The sequence below is a fragment of the Aquarana catesbeiana genome, linkage group LG06, assembly GCF_042186555.1.
Source record: "Aquarana catesbeiana isolate 2022-GZ linkage group LG06, ASM4218655v1, whole genome shotgun sequence".
Taxonomy (NCBI): domain Eukaryota; kingdom Metazoa; phylum Chordata; class Amphibia; order Anura; family Ranidae; genus Aquarana; species Aquarana catesbeiana.
Window position 1 is genome coordinate 394,034,202 of NC_133329.1, and position 19,336 is coordinate 394,053,537.

General features: G+C 43.4%; 1 protein-coding gene across 1 annotated transcript in view; it reads left to right on the forward strand.

Annotated features, from left to right (window-relative positions):
- LOC141147207 (sterol 26-hydroxylase, mitochondrial-like) overlaps nt 1-19,336 on the forward strand; it is a 47,039-nt gene that overhangs the window by 23,568 nt on the left and 4,135 nt on the right. The window contains exons 3-8 of the mRNA XM_073634367.1: nt 1,391-1,590; nt 7,156-7,353; nt 9,627-9,790; nt 11,015-11,181; nt 11,564-11,645; nt 18,296-18,496. Of these exons, the coding sequence (XP_073490468.1) occupies nt 1,391-1,590; nt 7,156-7,353; nt 9,627-9,790; nt 11,015-11,181; nt 11,564-11,645; nt 18,296-18,496 (1,012 nt within the window). The remainder of the gene's footprint in view (nt 1-1,390; nt 1,591-7,155; nt 7,354-9,626; nt 9,791-11,014; nt 11,182-11,563; nt 11,646-18,295; nt 18,497-19,336) is intronic.

A 19,336-nucleotide genomic window follows, 5' to 3' on the forward strand; every position in this document is an offset into this window, starting at 1 on the left:
GGTTCACCTTTCAGCCGGACAACGACCCTAAACATACAGCCAGAGCTACAATGGAATGGTTTAGATCAAAGCATATTCATGTGTTAGAATGGCCCAGTCAAAGTCCAGACCTAAATCCAATTGAGAATCTGTGGCAAGACTTGAAAATTGCTGTTCACAGACGCTCTGCATACAATCTGACAGAGCTTGAGATATTTTGCAAAGAATGGGCAAAAATGTCCCTCTCTAGATGTGCAAAGCTGGTAGAGACATCCCCAAAAAGACTTGTAGCTGTAATTGCAGAGAAAGGCAGTTCTACAAAGTATTGACTCGGGGGGGCTGAATACAAATGTACCCCACACTTTTCAGATATATATTTGTAAATAATGTTGAAAACCATTTATCATTTTCCTTCCACTTCACAATTATGTGCCACTTTGTGTTGGTCTATTACATAATATACATTTAAGTTTTTGGTTGGAACATGACGAACTGAGCAAAGCAAACAGGTACTTGCTGTTGACAGACACGCAAGGTTCAGAATAGGCAGGGTCAAAATCCGAAGTCAAAAGGCAGGCAGATTCCAGAGAGTAGTCAATATTCCACACAAGGTCGTCAACGAGGTAATCCAATCTAGCAGAGCAGGGCAAACATACAGGTAGCTTGATCAGATATTACACACGCTATCACAAGCAGGCTTGACTGGCTAAAATCAGGTTTCTTCTCCACCCAGAGACTGACCACATCAATCGCCTTGCAGGTGGACAGACAGAGAGAATGTATCGCAACCAAAACCAGGATACTGGAATGAGACCAGCAGCTTTCAATGAACAGGAGTTTTAACATGCTCCTGGTAGACGAGGGCTCTCTGGTCAATGTGACCACATGAGGAAATCTTAGAAGAAGGAGCCTCAATTGCACAGTCACATGGCTCAATTGCACAGTCAATTGGCTGTGCTAACCAATGAGTGCTTGCGATTTTGAGCATTATAATGGCTACTCATTTCAGGGCCATGTACAGACTCCTGCACTGGCAGCATGGCACATCACGACTGCCATGTACAGTGAGGTCCAGGAGGATGACTAGGATATTTGGAGTTAGTTTATCTTTCCTTTTTTGTGAAAAGCTGAACTTACTCTTTAAAATATATGTAAACTCTAATAATGAACATCTTTTTATTTAGTCCATGTTGATTAGCATCCAACACTTCCAGGTGCATCTAACTCTTGCATCTCCACACTGCCCCTTGCTGCCATCTGGATACCCACCCCATCCCCTCCTTCCCAGCCACAAAGTCATTGGGGTGTCCCTATAAAACACGTTGGCAACTTGGCATCAACGTCCATAGTACTGTGTTAAGAACTTTCACTATTTTGTTACAATGAAATTAATGTCATACCTTTTCCAAAGACAGGGCCACAGATGGCAAACCCTGCGCTCAGTGCTCAACCAGAAGATGCTGAAGCCAACCGATGCAGTGCGCTACATCGACACACTGAACGAGGTGGTCCCTGATCTGCTGGACAAGATCAGAGAGCTGAGAGTAGAGAGTCAGTCGGGACTGGTGGTGACAAACGTGGCTGAACTGATGTATAAGTTTGCCTTTGAAAGTAAGTCAAGGTACTCTTCCCACCCTGTGGAACTGCCGCTACAGTACACATGAACGCTTTTTTTACTAGCATGCTTCTGAAAAGTCCCTACTACAGAAATGTGCAAGAGCAGTGACATGCAGTCATCCATGCCAATCAATCAGAATCTATTCAATTAAAGGCAATGTATACTGGTTACAAGCCCAGTGATTAAAGGACGCAGTCCACTCGCCAAACTGATGTTTCATGGGTTTCTTCACCCACTAGTGTTCAGGGCTCTCTGCCTGGTCAGAGACCTCTGCTTTACCCAGGTGGAGCCCTGAACACTCGTCAAGTCTCTAACAAAATCCTTCATACTGCACACCTGCACAATCGGTGTTCTGGTTGTCCTCAAAACTGGACCTAGGATTGGAGGCTTCATCCCCTCCCAAGTCTCTATGAAGCCTCCAGGCTCCAAAGACCCAAAGTGTTTTTTTTTCCAATCTCTGACTTAAAGTGGTTGTTAACCCACTTTTACTAAATGCTGCCATCCGCTCTGTAACCATTATTAGAAGTTTCCCTGTGCCTGTGTTCTGTAAAAAAAAACAAAACTGCACGATTGTACCTGTATTAGCTCCGCTCCGGGCGCACAGCTTATTCCTCTCCTCCTTCTCTCTCTGGCTCACAGCTGCAGTTGGCGGGGCCAAGCGCTCCCGCTGACGTCAGCCGGGGAGGAGGGGGAGAGAAAAGGGGAGAGAGCTGCACGTCAGCTGAGCTCATACAGGTACAATGGGGCATATTTTTTACAGAACACAGGCACAGGGAAACTTCTTATAATGGTACAGAGCGGATGGGAGCATTTAGTAGCAGATTTGAGATCAGCAGGGGGGGAGGGGAGGGGGGAAGAGGACAGAGGACACAGACACAGGGAGAGCTGCAGAGAGCAGGGCTGCGGCTAACGCAAATGAACTTTAATGGCATAGCAGTCTTAGTCCATAGGGTTCAATACACAATGCACTTATATGGACGAAAAGGCCTGGCTTGCAGCCTCCACTTTAATTGATCCCAAAGGTGTCCTATCGGGTTGAAGTCAGGACTCTGTGCAGGCCAGTCAAGTTCCTCCACCCCAAACTCACTCATCCATGTTTTTATGGACCTTGCTTTGTGCACTGGTGCGCAGTCATGTTGGAACAGGAAGGGGCCGTCCCCCAACTGTTCCCACAAAGATGGGAGCATGGAATTGTCCAAAATGTCTTGGTAAGCTGAGGCCTTAAGAGTTCCCTTCACTGGAACTAAGGGGCCAAGCCCAACCCCTGAAAAACAACCCCACACCATAATCCCCCCTCCACCAAATGATTTGGACCAGTGCACAAAGCAAGTTCCATACAGACATGGATGAGCGAGTTTGGGGTGGAGGAACTTGACTGGCCTAAACAGAGTCCTGACCTCAACCTGGCAGAACACCTTTGGGATGAATTAGAGCGCAGACTGCGAGCCAGACCTTCTTATCCAACATCAGTGCCAGATCTCACAAATGCTCTTCTGGAAGAATGGTCAAACATTCCCATAGACACACTCCTAAACCTTGTGGACGGCCTTCCCAGAAGAGTTGAAGCTGTTATAGCTGCAAAGGGTGGACCAACTCAATATTGAACCCTACGGACTAAGACTGGGATGCCATTAAAGTTTATGTGCGTGTAAAGGCAGGCATCCCAATACTTTTGGTAATATAGTGTGTGTGTGTGTGTGTGTGTGTGTGTGTATATATATATATATATATATATATATATATATATATATATATATATATATATATATATATATATATATATATATATATATATATATATATATATATATATATATAGATCTATCTATCTTATCTATCTTTCTATCTTATCTATCTTATCTATCCATAATATGTCTCAGCCGCTAAACAGTACACAGTTATACAAAACAACAATGCCCAAGGGACTTTGAGAGACACATTGAATATTGACAAGTATTATTACATTTTTTTAAAGATACATATCCTAAAAAAAAACCAGATCTAAAATATTGAACATCTCGAACGTGCCCCAAAATGTAAGGCCTGTTGGGAATATATTCTGACTGCCATCAAAGACACCTATGATTTGCAACTAACTTTGGATCCTAGGGTATTATCATTATTATTTTTATTATTATTATTATACATTATATATTATATTATTATTGGTGGTGCTGGATGGTGCAGAGCTCAGCCGTTATGTTAAATTGTTTGTTCTTTTTGCCTCTTTTTATGCTCGAAGGGAAATCCCTCTTAAGTGGAAATCGCCTCTGCCTCCTACTGTGTTATCTTGGCTTGCTGCTATTAATGCTGTGTTGCCTCTGTATAAACTCCACTTATGGAAGCCGTAACTGTTCTAGGACATTTGATAAGATATACATTACGTGCATAGATTCATGGGGAAGTGCATTAGATGCCGCCTGAACTTTTTCCGATCTTGATGCTTTTCCTTCCTACCTGACTTGGCTCCCTTCTCTTTCTCCCCCCTCCCTCCTTTCCTCCTCCTACCTTATCCCCCCCCCCCTTTTTTTCTCCTCTCTTTGCATCTTCCATATTGTGATCTTTTGGGTTGGAGATATCAGGAACTGGGAATCTCTTACTGTCATACTCTGTGGTTTTATGTATGAGGCTGTTATCTACTCTCCTGTGATCCTTTGATTCATGGTTACTGACTTTGCCTTCTGATTTACCATTTTGGACGTATTCTTTCCATGCACTGCACTGATTGTTAATCCTCGTGACTATTGGTTCCACTTTGTCAATCGCCATTGTTGAATTGTACCCTCTGTTTTCAATAAACTCATACTCTTAAAAAAAAAAAAAAATATTGAACATATCAACAGTGATGCACATAAAAATAGAAGTAGTTGCAAAGATTCCAACATAGCATATAGTCCATAAAAATGGAGTCCTTTTATCATTAATAGTAATAATATCTTTTGACACGTTTCTCGAGAAAACACTCACTTCCTCAGGAAAAATGAAAACTCATATATCTGCAAGGAGAAACCAGGTCATTAGAAATGGGTAACAAAAATAAAAAAAAGGGGGGGGTATTCCATAGGTGTACTTATAGTTCAAATAAGATATCCAGAAACAACACATGCTGGATATTGATCCAAATAGTAAAAAATTATGACATAGCCCCATAAAACACGCAGAAAATAAAATGCCAACTAGTCCATGTGGACAGGGAGAAAAAAGGGGGAAAAATATGTTCCCAAATCACCCCGGGATGGAATCTCCCCTCTTTTTTCCCATTTCTAATGACCTGGTTTCCCCTTGCAGATTAACCACTTCAGCCCCGGGCCAGAGCACTTTTTGCGATTTAGCACTGCGTCGCTCTAACTGACAATTGTGCGATGACGTACCCAAACAAAATTGACGTCCTTTTTATCACACAAATAGAGCTTTCTTTTGGTGGTATTTGATCACCTCTGCGGTTTTTATTTTTTGCGCTATAAACAAAAAAAGAGCAACAATTCTGAAAAAATCACATTTTTTTTTTTACTATAATAAATACCCCCCAATATAAAAATCGCATTATTTTTTTACTATAATAAATACCCCCCAAAAATATATAAAAAAAAACTAAATTTTTTTTCCTCAGTTTAGGCCAAAATGTATTCTTCTACATATTTTTGGTAAAAAAAAATCGCAATAAGCGTATATTGATTGGTTTAGGCAAAAGTTATAGCGTCTACAAAATAGGGGATAGATTTATAGCATTTTTATTATTTTTTTTTTTTTTTACTAGTAATGGCGGCGATCTGCGATTTTTATCATGACTGCGACATTATGGCGGACACATCGAACAATTTTGACACATTTTTGGAACCATTGGCATTAATACAGCGATCAGTGCAATTAAAAATGCATTGATTACTGTAAAAATGTCACTGGCAGTGAAGGGGTTAACACTAGGGGGGCGGTGAAGGGGTTAACTATGTTAACTGGGAGGTGATTCTAACTGAAGGGGGAGGGACTAACTACAGGAAGTGACAGATCGTGGTTCCTAGCTAATAGGAACACACGATCTGTCACTCCTATCAGAACAGAACAGGGAAGTGTGTGTTTACACACACTCGTCGCTGTTCTGTTTCTCCTGGCCACAGATCATCGCGACCATCAGCCACGAGCATCGGCACCCCCGCTGTGCAGCGGGCGCACACATGCCTGCTATCCGGACCCCGCAAGATCACGTATAGTAACGTGGTTTCGCGCAGGGGAGCCAACCTGCCTCAGTAAAACTGCGGCGGCTGGTCCGGAATCGGTTAATGAGTTTTTACTTCTCCTATGGAGTATATGCAATGTTGAAATCTTTGCAACTACTGTATATATGGGCTTTTGATAAAGTGTATATTTTTGATAATGATATTTATTTGTACATAGCCCATTACAACTTTGTTCCCTTTTCCCCTCCTTTAATTTTTTTATGGGATGCCCTGTTTTTTTTTATGGGCGCAGGAGTCATTTATGTATTTTTCCAGCCTTGGGGACAGGCTGTTTTCTAGCGGGGGGGGGGGGGGGGGGGGGGTAGTGAGTGTAGCACCAGCTAGTGTGCTAGATTTAAATAGGTGGGTTGTTAGAGTAGGCAAATTGGCTTGGCTGAGAGCCAGGCCTTGGTTGTCAATCTGGGTCAGGGTTTAACGACTCATGGGCTGGATGACTCAGCAAGCAACTTCTCTGGTGCCTACCTCTGTTTTCTGGGACATTGGTGAATGTTATAAACATAGTGGGTGGAGGTTAGCAGGAGCTACTTGTCATATTTATGAGGGCCTCAGTCAATCCCCAGCAAATGGGCTGGCAGGGGGCAGAACCACCTCATAAATAGGCATGAGTCATGCCAGCAGGGGCAGTCAGGTGGAAGATGGAGTGCTGAGGAGGCTGTCGTTGGCCTCTGAGGGCGCCCCCTAGTCTGGGAGGGGGGTCATTTTGGACCAAGGGCTCGGGTGCTGGAAGGATCCCTCAAAACACATGGAGGAAGCCCTCCATGGAGGCATGGGAGCAAGGAGAGGACAGCAGGAGCAGGCCCGCAAATCCGAGAGATCTCCTGAGAGTCAACCAGGTGGGCTGATGTCAGTCTGGAGGACTGCGGAGAGAGTGTCAGTCTGGAGGACTGTGGGGAAAAGTTAGCCTGGAGGGCTAGTGAAAGGATCAGCAGCTGCCAGGCAGGTTGGCAGGCCTGAAGAGGTGGTGCTGGGATCAGTAGCCACAGGAAGAATGGGAGCTGGACACTGAACTTTTGCTACACAACCAAGGGGCCTTGGGTTCCTGCCTATAACAGGCTTTTGCTTTGATCTTCTGTACAGTGTTCCAGTTGAGTTCTGCAAGCGAGTGCTGGAGGAAGAAGTGGCGTGTATTTAGAGCTGTATATAGGAAGAATTGTCCCCTGAAGTTGTTCTGAAGTCAAGTGGGCATCCCATAATCTCTAATCCCTATCCAAGTGCCTGTGAAGATTTGGTGTGCCTGGCTGTGCAGGGTGGGGGATCCCAGTTACATGCGGCTCCCTAGGGGGTGCAATACATATCATTTTTAAAAATGGTGTTTTGTCACAGGCATCTGTGGGGTAATATTTGAGACCCGGCTGGGCTGTCTGAGAAGTGAGGTTGCAGATGAAATCCAGAAACTCATCAGCTCGGTTGGAATCATGTTGGAGAACGAAGTGGTGATTGAGCGGCTACCTCACTGGACCAGAAATTGGCTTCCTTACTGGGGACGTTTTGTCGAGGCCTGGGACGCCATCTTTGCTTATGGTAAGGGATGCCTTGACATGCAGGCAATAAGGTATGTACAGTGCACAAGGAACCCATTTCCATACGTAGCTTTAGCTATGACCCACCTGTCCAATCACACAAGACACCATCTGTTAGCCCTGGTTCACATTGATGTTACTTTGAAATTGCGCTACTTCACTTGAAGTAGCGTGATTTCAAAATAGCAAAGTCAGCGCAATTTCAAGTGCTACTTGATAGACATCTGTGTGGCTTCATACACACATACAGATGTCTATTGAAGTAGCACCTGAAATCAGGTGCGCAAAATCAGTGTCGCACCGATTGGAATAGAGCCATTGCCACCAATAGAGTGCGACTTGTCATTTGATTTGATCTCGCTTGACAAATCGCTCTAATGTGAACCTAGGCTTAAACATAGAGTATTTTCCATATATTTTATTTATTTATTCATTATTTGGGTAAAATATTGAATAGTCAAGAATATCTGATGTTACCAGCAGATAGCAAATCTGAGTCTGCTTTCCACCATTTTTTAGTGCATTTTCTGCTATACTGTAAATAGCCTGAATAGCTTGGATAATTTGATATCCTGCTGTGTTATGCATTGTGCATTTGCAACATACAGGTGCATCTAAAAAAAATTGAATTTCATCAAAAAGTTCATTTATTTCAGTAAAAAGTGAAACTCATATTATATAGATTCATTACACACAGAGTTATAAATTTCAAGCATTTCTTTCTTTTAATTTTGATGATTACGGCTTACAGCTAGTGAAAACCCCAAATTCAGTATCTCAGAAAATGACTATTGCATACATACAGACCAATAAAAAAAGTATTTTTAATACAGAAATGTTGGCTTACTGAAAAGTATGTCCATGTACAGTATAGTATTCCTGGTGGAGGGCTGCACTGACTTTGGACTTGATAAAACACAGTGGACCAACACCAGCAGATGACACGGCTCCCCAAATCATCACTGACTGTGGAAACTTCACACTGGACCTCATAACATTTGGATTCTTTGCCTCTCTGCTCTTCCTCTAGACTCTGGGACCTTGATTTCCAAATTAAATGCAACATTTACTTTCAGCCCAAAAGAGGACTTTGGACCACTGAGCAACAGTCCCATCCTTTTTCTCCTTAGCCCAGGTAAGATGCTTCTGACCTTGTCTCTGGTTCAGGAGTGGCTTGACACAAGGAATGCGACAGTTGTAGCCCATGTCCTGGATACGTCTGTGTGTGGTGGTTCTTGAAGTACTGACACCAACTGTAGTCCACTTCTTGTGAATCTCCCCTAAATTCGTGAATGGCCTTTGCTTCACAATCCTTTCAAGGCTGCGGTTATCCCTGTTGCTTGTGCACCTTTTTCTACCACACTTCTTCTTTCCATTCAATTTTCCATTAATAAGCTTGGATACAGCACTCTGTGAACAGCCAGCTTCTTTAGCAATGACCTTTTGTGACTTACCCTCCTTGTGGATGGTGTCGATGACTGTCTTCTGGACAACTGTCAAGTCAGCAGTCTTCCCCATGATTGTGTAACCTACTGAACCATACTGAGAGACCATTTAAAGCAGGGGTCTCAAACTGGCAGCCCTCCAGCTGTTGCCAAACTACAAGTCCCATGAGGCATTGCAAGGCTGACAGTTACAAGCATGACTCCCTCAGGCAGAGGCATGATGGGACTTGTAGTTCAACAACTGGAGGGCCGCCAGTTTGAGACCCCTGATTTAAGGGCTCAGGAAACCTTTACAGGTTTATTTGAGTTAATTAGATGATTAGAATGTGACACCACGAGTCTACAATATTGAACTTTTTCACAATATTCTAATATTCTGAGATACTGAATTTTGGGTCTGCACTAGCTGTAAGCCATAATCATCAAAATTAAAAGAAAGAAATGCTTGAAATATATCACTGTGTGTAATGAATCTATATAATCTATGTGTAATGAATCTATATAATATGAGTTTCACTTTTTGAATAGAATTACTGAAATAAATGAACTTTTTGATGATATTCAAATTTTTTGAGATGCCCCTGTACATGGCTGACTGAGTCCATTGCCTATCGTGACTGCCATCATTGTCTCTCTGCTAGGTTTAGGATTTCAGTTGGACTGTGGTAATTACAAAATTAAGTAGGTAGTGCTGGATTTGCTTATTAAAAAGCTCAGAATGCACTAAAAACTTGCCATCAAAAACTAGAAAAATTTTTGGCTATACACTTTAATACTGGCCCACATTTTCTAATAAAGTACTGAACTATTATGCACTTGCTCTTTGTAGGGACAAAACTGATTGACAAGAAAGTGGAAGACATTGAAGGACGCCTCCAAAGAGGAGAAGATTTGGGAGGAGCCTATCTCACTCATCTGCTGACCAATGGGAAGCTGGGCCTGAAGGAGGTGTATGGGATCATGCCGGAGATCCTTCAAGCCGGGGTGGACACGGTGTGTTTTGTAAAGGCTTCCTGATATCATCATCTCCACTATACAGAAAATGTAACAACTTTTTGAAAGAGTTATTTGGATAGAGCTCACACAGAGTGAAGAACTCTCCCCGCTAAACCACGTGAGAGCACTGGCCAAGTCCTGGCCATTGGCTACTTAGGCATGATGGTGAGAGAGTCACCTGATACAGGGAGACCCCTAAATGAACCTGTAACGACATAGGTTGCAGGTCGTGTCTTTCTTGCACTTTTCCCTCCTGTCAGAGCACCGAAGGAACACTTCTGCCTACCGTTTGACTTGGCTTTGTTGGCTTTGATCAAAAGGTGTGATTGTATTTTAATGAGGATGGGTTGGGTTTTATTTTTTTTTAAATTGGGGATGGGAGGGTTTTTATGTGAATCTTTTTTTAACAGTTCCCCCATTCTTTAACATAAACCTATCCTCCTAGAAATAACTAGGCTGTCCTTGCTGATCTCCTTTTCAAAAAATGCTCTTTACATGGATCTCCTGCTGATTTCTGGCCAAATCTTTTGAGGTACTAACCTCAAACTAATTTTTGTTCTTACTTCATGCTGATTTTACTTATCTGTATACTTGTTCCTGGTCTGATATACGAAACAGAGCAGTGGTCACCAACCAGTGGTCCATGGACCAATGATTGTCTACAAGAAAATGTTGGTGGTCCCCAGCTCCTTTGAACTCAGAGAGAGGAGCCAGGAGTAGTGCAGAGTGGGAGGTGAAGAAGGAGGGGACTTCCAACGGCAGCGGTGATCACAGACTGTGGGAGGGAGCATGGAGCTCAAGCACATGGCTGGATAAAGAGGTGATATCCAATGATTAGTCTGTACAAGCTCTAAGGACCAGGGCCCTCTGATTGCTACTGTATTTGTACTGTCTACCCTCAAGTTGTAAAGCGCTACGCAAACTGTTGGTGCTATAAAAATCCTGTATAATAATAATATAATAATAATAATAAGGCAGCATTATGATGCAGAATGTGGGGGGGGGGGGGGTGCAGAGAAGGGCACAGAGCCAGAGCACTGTGTGTATAAGGCCTGTAAAATTCATGTTTGTGGTCTGCGGGATTCCAAATTGTGGGTTTAGTGGTCCGTGAGGTCCAAAAGGTTGGCAACTGCTGAACCAAAGGATTGGCAAGACAACCAGGCAAGTAGCATTTTCAAAACAACCGCAACAACAGAGGTTTTTTCTCTGCTTTTCCCCCAGACATCAAATACCCTGACATGGGCCCTGTACCTGCTGGCAAAGCACCCAGAGATCCAGAAGACTCTCTATGAGGAGGTGGTGAGTGTTATCCCTGGAGATAAAATTCCCTCCCACGAGGATCTTGCTAGAATGCCATTGCTGAAAGCCGTCATCAAGGAAACGCTGAGGTAAGAGTCTCTTTTATACTTCCAAATAAAATATATCCAAACTTTTTCTTTGTATAGAGTAGGGACCTCAGTCAGTTTTTTGTGGGTCTTTACTCCAGTTGAAAAAATTGTATGTTATTATACTATATGCCCATGGTTCAGGATGTACAGTTAGCCATTGAGTATAAAGGATTGATTTGCATGGTTCCACCCACTATCTTGAAATGAGGAACAATCCCTTTATTGTTGGAATATGTAATGGAATGAGAAATGTGAAGTCCTTCTTTTCTGAGGAGGATGTACTGTGCTCCAATTGGCTAAGTGGAGGGCTCTTTAGTTCCTTTAGTACCTCCTTAACATAAGTTATTGAAATGGTTGCATTAATATATTTTTTTAAATTTAGGATGTATCCGGTGGTTCCACAAAACGGACGTATTATAACAGATAAGGAGATAGTCCTAGAAGGATACTTGTTCCCTAAAGATGTAAGTAATTTCCATTATATTATAAGTAATGTGCATTGCGTCCATTTCATCAATATGAAGGGCTGAGGGGTAGGAAGAAGGTGCCTTGGGGTGCGGGAAATGCAAAAAGGCAGGATCTGCAACTTATTTCGCAGTCTATAGTCAATAGCGGACTCCCTGCCCACTGACAAAACCGAGATCACTTGCTAATCGCAATAATTGCTCAAAATCAGAAACATTTCTTGGTCTTTTGGTGCTGTCTATGACCAACCTAAGTGCAACGAAGCCCTCATGTGGTTTTCTGGATTTTTGGAAACTTAGCACTCTAAACTTCAATGGCTGACAGTTGGGTGAAAAAATGCCACACAAGGTATGCCTGCTTGCTCCAGCGCCTGGACAAGGTTTTTTAGCACCCAGGGCAAAAAGGTCAAAGTGCACCCTCCACCCCTTTCCATTAGCTGTGAACTTCCTCAGCTGCAGAGGTTTTAGATCTTGCTCTTTACTGCCGGGTCGTCTCCTCTGCCTACCATTTTGCCCAGCATGGCCTTTCTTCTTGCTACCTCTGCTTACAAAGCTTGGTCTCTGCTAGTCTGTTACCAGCCTGACCCCTGCCTGGTCCCACTGTACATACCACAAAAAAATGTAAGCATCCACCCTGGATATGTGATGAAAATTGGTGGTAGGGAAAGAAGTCTTTAGGTAAATATACATCGATCTGCCTATAAAATAGAACCACCGACAGGTAAAGTAAATAACATTGATTATTTCATGACAGTGGCACCTGAAAGTGGGTGGGATATATTAGGCAGCAAGTGAACATGTCGTCCTTCACAATGATGTGAACCAGAAAAAATGGGCAAGCGTTAGAATTTGAGGGACTCTGACAAGGGCCAAATTATAATGGCTAGACGACTGGGTCAGAGCAACTCCAAAACTCTGCAGCTCTTGTGGGATGTTCCTGATTTTCAGTGGTCAGGACTCACCAAAACTGGTCATAAGCAGCCAAGGTTGATTGATGCATGTGGGGAGCAAAGGCTGGCCTCAAAAATTGAAGAAAACGTTAATGAAAAGAAAGGTGTCAAAACACACAGTGCATTCCAGTTTGATGTGTATGGGACTGTGTAGCTGCAAACCGGTCAGGATGCCCATGCGGACCTGTGTCCCCAGCCAAAGTGTCTACAATGGACATGTGACCATCTGATCTTGAGCACAGGGCAATGGAAGAAGGTGGCCTGGTCTGATGAATCACTTTTTTTTTTTTTACATCCTGTGGATGGTTGATTTGGAAGATTTGGCACCTGGAAGCATTATGGGAATCCATGGAGACCCCCACCTCGCAACTTACAGGACTTAAAGTGGTTGTAAACCCACATGATAAAAAAAAAAAGACATGCAAGACAAAGGCATAATGAGCTAGTATGCATACCATACTAGCTCATTATCTAATACTCACCTGAGATCGAAGCCCCTGCTGCGGTGCCCGTACACAGCACCGGCCGGCGACATTTCTCCCTGGAGTTACTTCCGGATATAGCGGCTTCGGTGCTGTGATTGGCCGGAGCCGTGATGACGTCACTCCCGCACGGGAGCCGCCGGTAACTGCACACTCACTGAAGCAGACGGCACGTACGTGCCACTGCTTCAGTGCGCATGTGCCGATGACGTCGGCACATGCAGATACAGGGGATATCTCCTAAACCGTGCAGGTTTAGGAGATATCCGGGGTAGCTACAGGTAAGCCTTATTATAGACTTACCTGTAACAAAAAGTGGATTGTAAGGGTTTACAACCACTTTAAAGGATCAGCTACTGTCGGCTTGGTGCTGACTTTTAAAATAAGAACCGTCCCTCGGTCCTGGGGTGCTGCCGCCGCCATTCTCAGTGAGGGAATCAGGAAGTGAAGCGTTGCAGCTTCGCTTCCCGGTTCCCTACTGCGCATGCGCGAGTCGCGCTGCGCGTTCTCAATGGTCCCCGCCATCTCCTGGGACCTGTGGGTTTCCCAGGAGACAGCGGGGGAGTGCGGGAGGGGGCGTGACTCCCGCGGGAGTCTATTCCCGGAAGTGGGTGCAGATACCTGTATTATACAGGTATCCGCACCCCCCTCCCCCCTGAAAGGTGCCAACTGTGGCACCGGAGGGGGGGTAGGAATCCGATGAGCGGAAGTTCCACTTTTGGGTGGAACCCCGCTTTAAGGACTTATTTAGTCAATGGACTTTGTTTTTGTTTTGGTATTTATCACTTGTCACTGGGTGATTTATTATCTATTAAGTGTTATTTATTTGTTCATTTACAGCCACGACTAAATACTTTAGTAGTTTATTTGGTAGTTTATTATCGTTTATTTATTTATTGGCAGCATCAGCATCTGACTCTAGTGTTTTTATTTATCCTGGGGCAGTGGTGGGATCTTCAGTGTGGGTAGAGGAAAGTTTGGACCTTATAGTGGGTGGTTATAATGTTATTGCTGATCGTTGTATATGCTAAGAATTGGGGAAAAAAATAGTTGAGGGTCAGAGATACATTTTGGGTTTTCCGCCTTGGGTGCCAAAGGATCTTGTTCCAGCACTGACTATAACACAAGATTTTTTTTTATTTATGCTTTTGCGTTATCAAAAATTGCCAGTCCAATGCCAAAATTGTGGTGTTTGCTTTGAACAGAGTGGGGAAGGTGAGGACCTCTTCAGCAATACAATGAATTTCAGAGCCATAGTATTTGTGCAGGTAGAAACACAATAACCTGCCATTGATGACCCCGCTCTGAAAATGCTAGTTGCCTGGCTTTTCCTTGGTGTAAAGGCTTATCTCACCTTTCCAATAAAAATTAATTCAGGCATCCCCAGTTAAAAGCACTGTACAGCTCTTTTTTTTTTTTAAAGGCTCCTTTAAAATGTCATACCTTAAGTCATGCACGGCCTCTCCCAAGCCTGTCATAAAAAGCTCCCAGTGTGAGTGACCCTCCCTGTCCTGCCTAGATACCAGGACATGCCATATGTTGGGCACTTGAATACATGGGACTAGACATGTGCACTGACAAAAAATGTGTTTGTTTTTTGTTTCATTCATTTCTTTTGCTTTTTTCGGAAATTCGAAAATTCGCATTTTCAAATTTAGAATTTTCAAATTTCCGAATTTTCTAATTTTCTAATTTCTAATTTTCGAATTTGAAAGGAAATTCCAATACAACTATATTTAATATTTATTATTAGTTAGTTATTATTTCAAATTTTTGGGTTTTCAAATTTTCAGATTTTCATTCTTTTGAATTTTCAGATTTTCATTCCTATTTTTGGATTTTCAAATTTCCAAATTTTTGAATTTTCAAATTTATGAAATTTCGAATTTCCGAATTCGAATTTCCGAATTTCCGAAATTTTCCAATTTCCGAATTTCCAAAATTTTCCAATTTCAAATTTCCGAAGTTTCAAATTTCCGAAGTTTCAAATTTCCGAAGTTTCAAATTTCCGAAGTTTCAAATTTCCGAAGTTTCAAATTTCCGAAGTTTCAAATTTCCGAAGTTTCAAATTTCCGAAGTTTCAAATTTCCGAAGTTTCAAATTTCCGAAGTTTCAAATTTCCGAAGTTTCAAATTTCCGAAGTTTCAAATTTCCGAAGTTTCAAATTTCCGAAGTTTCAAATATCCGAAACTTAGAATTTCCGAAACTTAGAATTTACAAAATTTTGAATTTTCGAAATTTCCAAATTTACGAAATTCCGAATTTCCAAAATTTAGAATTTTCGAAACTTAGAATTTTTTAATTTTCGAAATTTGAATAATTCGGACATTTCGGAATTAACGAATTGGTCAAAATTCGTTAAAAAACTAATTCGGAACTAAACGAATTGCACAAGTCTACATGGGACCTTTTTTTTGGAAAGGTAAACTTAGCCTTTAAATACTTATACTCACTGACCTTGAAACAAGTATGCAGACAGAAAGTCAGTGATGCCAGAACTCTTGAGTGATATTGAAAGTGCTAAAGTTACTGGATCAACACGACAGCCAGGAAACAATTTTTAGGAGAGAAGAACCATTTAAACTTAACTAACCACTAAGCTTATCTGCTTCAAAACTAAAGGCATTTATTGCTTCAAGTAAAAGAGATAAGAGTGCCATAAGTTTCAGAAATCCAAGTATCTTTGTATCAATTATGTATTTCCTAGGACAGTCAAACACATTTCAGGAGTACAGAGGGCACCTCTCTTCATCAGGGCTTGATACTTTTGACTAATGTTTAATCTGAGCTAATGAAGAGATCCTAATAAGAGGGTAAATGAAAATAGGAGCATCAGAAGCCTGGTTGATCATTGGCTTAGCATAAAATACACCATATTACTAAAAGTATTGGGACGCCTGCCTTTACACGCACATGAACTTTAATGGCATCCCAGTCTTAGTCTGTAGGGTTCAATATTGAGTTGGTGGTGGTTCGCTATAAGAAAGTTCCTGCCTACCCCTTTCTTGTGAGGAGATCCAAGGAGTTGTGTCCCCCGTGTGGATATCCATTGATAAGCTGTTATCTAGCTTACCTTCGGTAAGCGTACATCTATTAAGGTGGAGGATTTCTCACTGGGTGCTGAGTGTTTTACCATAGGATCACCTATTCTATCTGCTTTGGCTCCAAGGATTCATTCCCTTTGAACATTTCCATTATACCTTTGGATAATTTTGTCATTTGACACATTTGGTTTCAATATTGCTATTTTATGTTATATGTGGTTCACTGCATTAATAATTTATTTTCATTTATTGTCTTTATTCATTTTATTTGGTTTGATTACCTGATTGATTGAATTTTCTAATATTCACATAATTATATATGTTGTTAAATATAGGTTTTATTTTTAGCGCAGTCTTTTTTTTTGATTTTCCTTTGTATACATGTGTGCACGCCTCACTTTAGGACTGCAGCTTGCAATATCCTATTAATTATTAGTAGCATACTTTTTACTTTAGCGCGGTAATTTTCTGTGGTTTATTCAATATTGAGTTGGCCCACCCCTTGCAGCTATAACAGCTTCAACTCTCTTGGGAAGGCTGTCCGCAAGGTTTAGGAGTGTGTCTATGGGAATGTTTGACCATTCTTCCAGAAGCACATTTGTGAGGTCAAGCACTGATGTTGGACGGGAAGGCCTGGCTCGCAGTCTCCGCTCTAATTCATTCTGAAGGTGTTCTTCTGGGTTGAGGTCAGGACAGTCAAGTTCCTCCACCCCAAACTCTATACAACAAAATGATCCAGCGCTCAATAGTTTATTCAATAGTACATATATGAACAAATCCTGTTGCCAATGCAAGAAGAGGTTGAGAGAGATGAAAGGGAAATGAAATGGCTTACGATGTCACTAGAGGTCCTCAGAGCAACGGGGTTGATGGCATCCAAGTGTTGGGGAAAACCCTTGCAGCAGTAGAGGCGCCAATGTCCCTGCTGTGCTTCAGCCGAATAGGAGACCCGCTTACCGGCGAGTAGAGGACAGATTTACGTGCTGAAGGAGGAGACAGAGGCAACAGTCAGCGGGAAGATGGAGAGCCGGACTCCGTGCTTCACGTGTCAGAGACGCCAGACCAGCTGGCGTGCTGACAGGAGGTGGAAAGGTCCCGCGATCCGCGGGTAGATCCGAGCCGCTCTCACCTGATGGAACCAAACACGTTTGTGGCTGCTTGTGGTGAGCGGGTCTCCCATTCAGCTGAAGCACAGCAGGGACATTGGTGCCTCCCCTGCTGCGAGGGTTTTCCCCCCACACTTGGATGGCGTCAGCCCCCCATTGCTCTGAGGACCTCTAGTGACACCGTAAGCCATTTAATTTCCCTTTCATTTTCAATTTTCCCTTTCGCCTGTTGTGAGACTGTCTTCTCTGTCAGCCCATTGAGCGCTGGATCATTTTGTTTGATTATATTGTTTTATCCATATCCTCCAGCTATGACTGTTGTCCAGCTGCACTGGGTGTAGACCCCATATTACCAACTATGATCCCTTCTTACCCACAGGTGGCCACATTTTAGCGCTGGTGACATTTGCTATGCTCCACCACAAATGTCTTTATGAACCTTGCTTTGTGCACTGGTCCAAATCATTTGGTGGAGGAATATGGTGTGGGGTTATCTTTCAGGGGTTGGGCTTGGCCCCTTAGTTCCAGTGAAGGGAACTCTTAAGGCTTCAGCATACCAAGACATTTTGGACAATTTCATGCTCCCAACTATGTGGGAACAGTTTGGGGATGGCCCCTTCCTGTTCCAACATGACTGTGCACCAGTGCACAAAGCAAGGTCCATAAAGACATGGATGAGCGAGTTTGGGGTGGAGAAACATGACTGTCCTGACCTCAACCCGATAGAACACCTTTGGAATGAATTAGGGTGGAGACTGCGAGCCAGGCCCTCTCGTTCAACATCAGTGCCTGACCTCACAAATGGGCTTCTGGAAGAATGATCAAACATTCCCATAGACACACTCCTAAACCTTGTGGACGGCCTTCCCAGAAGAGTTGAAGCTGTTATAGCTGCAAAGGGTGGGCCAACTCAATATTGAACCCTACGGACTAAGACTGGGATGCCAATTAAAGTTCATGTGCGTGTAAAGGCCGGCGTCCCAATACTTTTGGTAATATAGTGTACATTACCATAACAATAGCAAAAGCAATATACAACTCACTCTAAACGTACACTTTTATTTTCAGACACTGTTCGTACTTTCTCACTATGTTCTGTCCCGCGATGAGAACAGCTTCTCTGAACCCGACAAGTTCCTACCACAGAGGTGGCTGCGCAGCTCTGGGAAAAATCATCACCCTTTTGCCTCTATCCCCTTTGGGTATGGGGTCAGGGGGTGTCTGGGGCGTCGAGTAGCTGAGCTGGAGATGCACTTAGCTCTGTCACAGGTGAGTTATGTTTGTGTGTGTGTTATTGAATGCAGCGGTACCCCCGTATAGGGGCTGCTGGTAGTTGTGGTCCGCCTCTCACCGTACACAGCCAGGCACACTTATCTTCAGACACTCAGTAGTCAAGAAGCAGTCCTTGTAATTTGTTTTATTGAGGGAATTGCAACTTGGATGGGGATAGAGTAGATATAAGATGCCTACTTGATTTACAAAAGCAATAAAGGGACTGAGAACTATATACACCTCCGGTATATACAACTTCCTCTCTTCCTCTACAGCACATTCACTTGGTTTCAGATTATCTCTACCAGGACCAGCTAGCACTGTGATTGAGCCCTGACACTGGCTCAACCAGGCCTAAAGCAAATGCCCTTTGCGGGCAGGGACTGTGGGCCCCTATGGTGTAGCAAAATTGGTAGTCCTAATGCTAGCTGTCCCACCTGGCTACTGATCCCAGCACCTCCTCTTCAGGCCCTGCCAGCCCTCCTGGCTGCAGCTGCCTCTTTCCACTGCCCGTGCCACCACAGTCCTCCCCACTGGCTCTGCACCCATCCCAGACTGCTTGCACCCAGTCCTCTCAGGCGTGCCTCCCCAGTCCTTCTGACTGTGTGTCACTCACCAGCCCTCTTGGCTGCAGCTGGTTGTTCCTCCTGGAGACTTGCCTGGCAGTGTTCTTCTGCTGTCCTCTCCTTTCTCCCGTGCCTCCTGTCCAGGACACCTCCGTTGGTTGTAGGAAGGTCCCGTCTGCACCCGAGCTCAGGCCCAAGGTCACCCCCCCCCCCCCCCAGACTGGGGAGCTCCCTCTCAGGGCACGACAGCCTAACACTCCATCTCCATCTT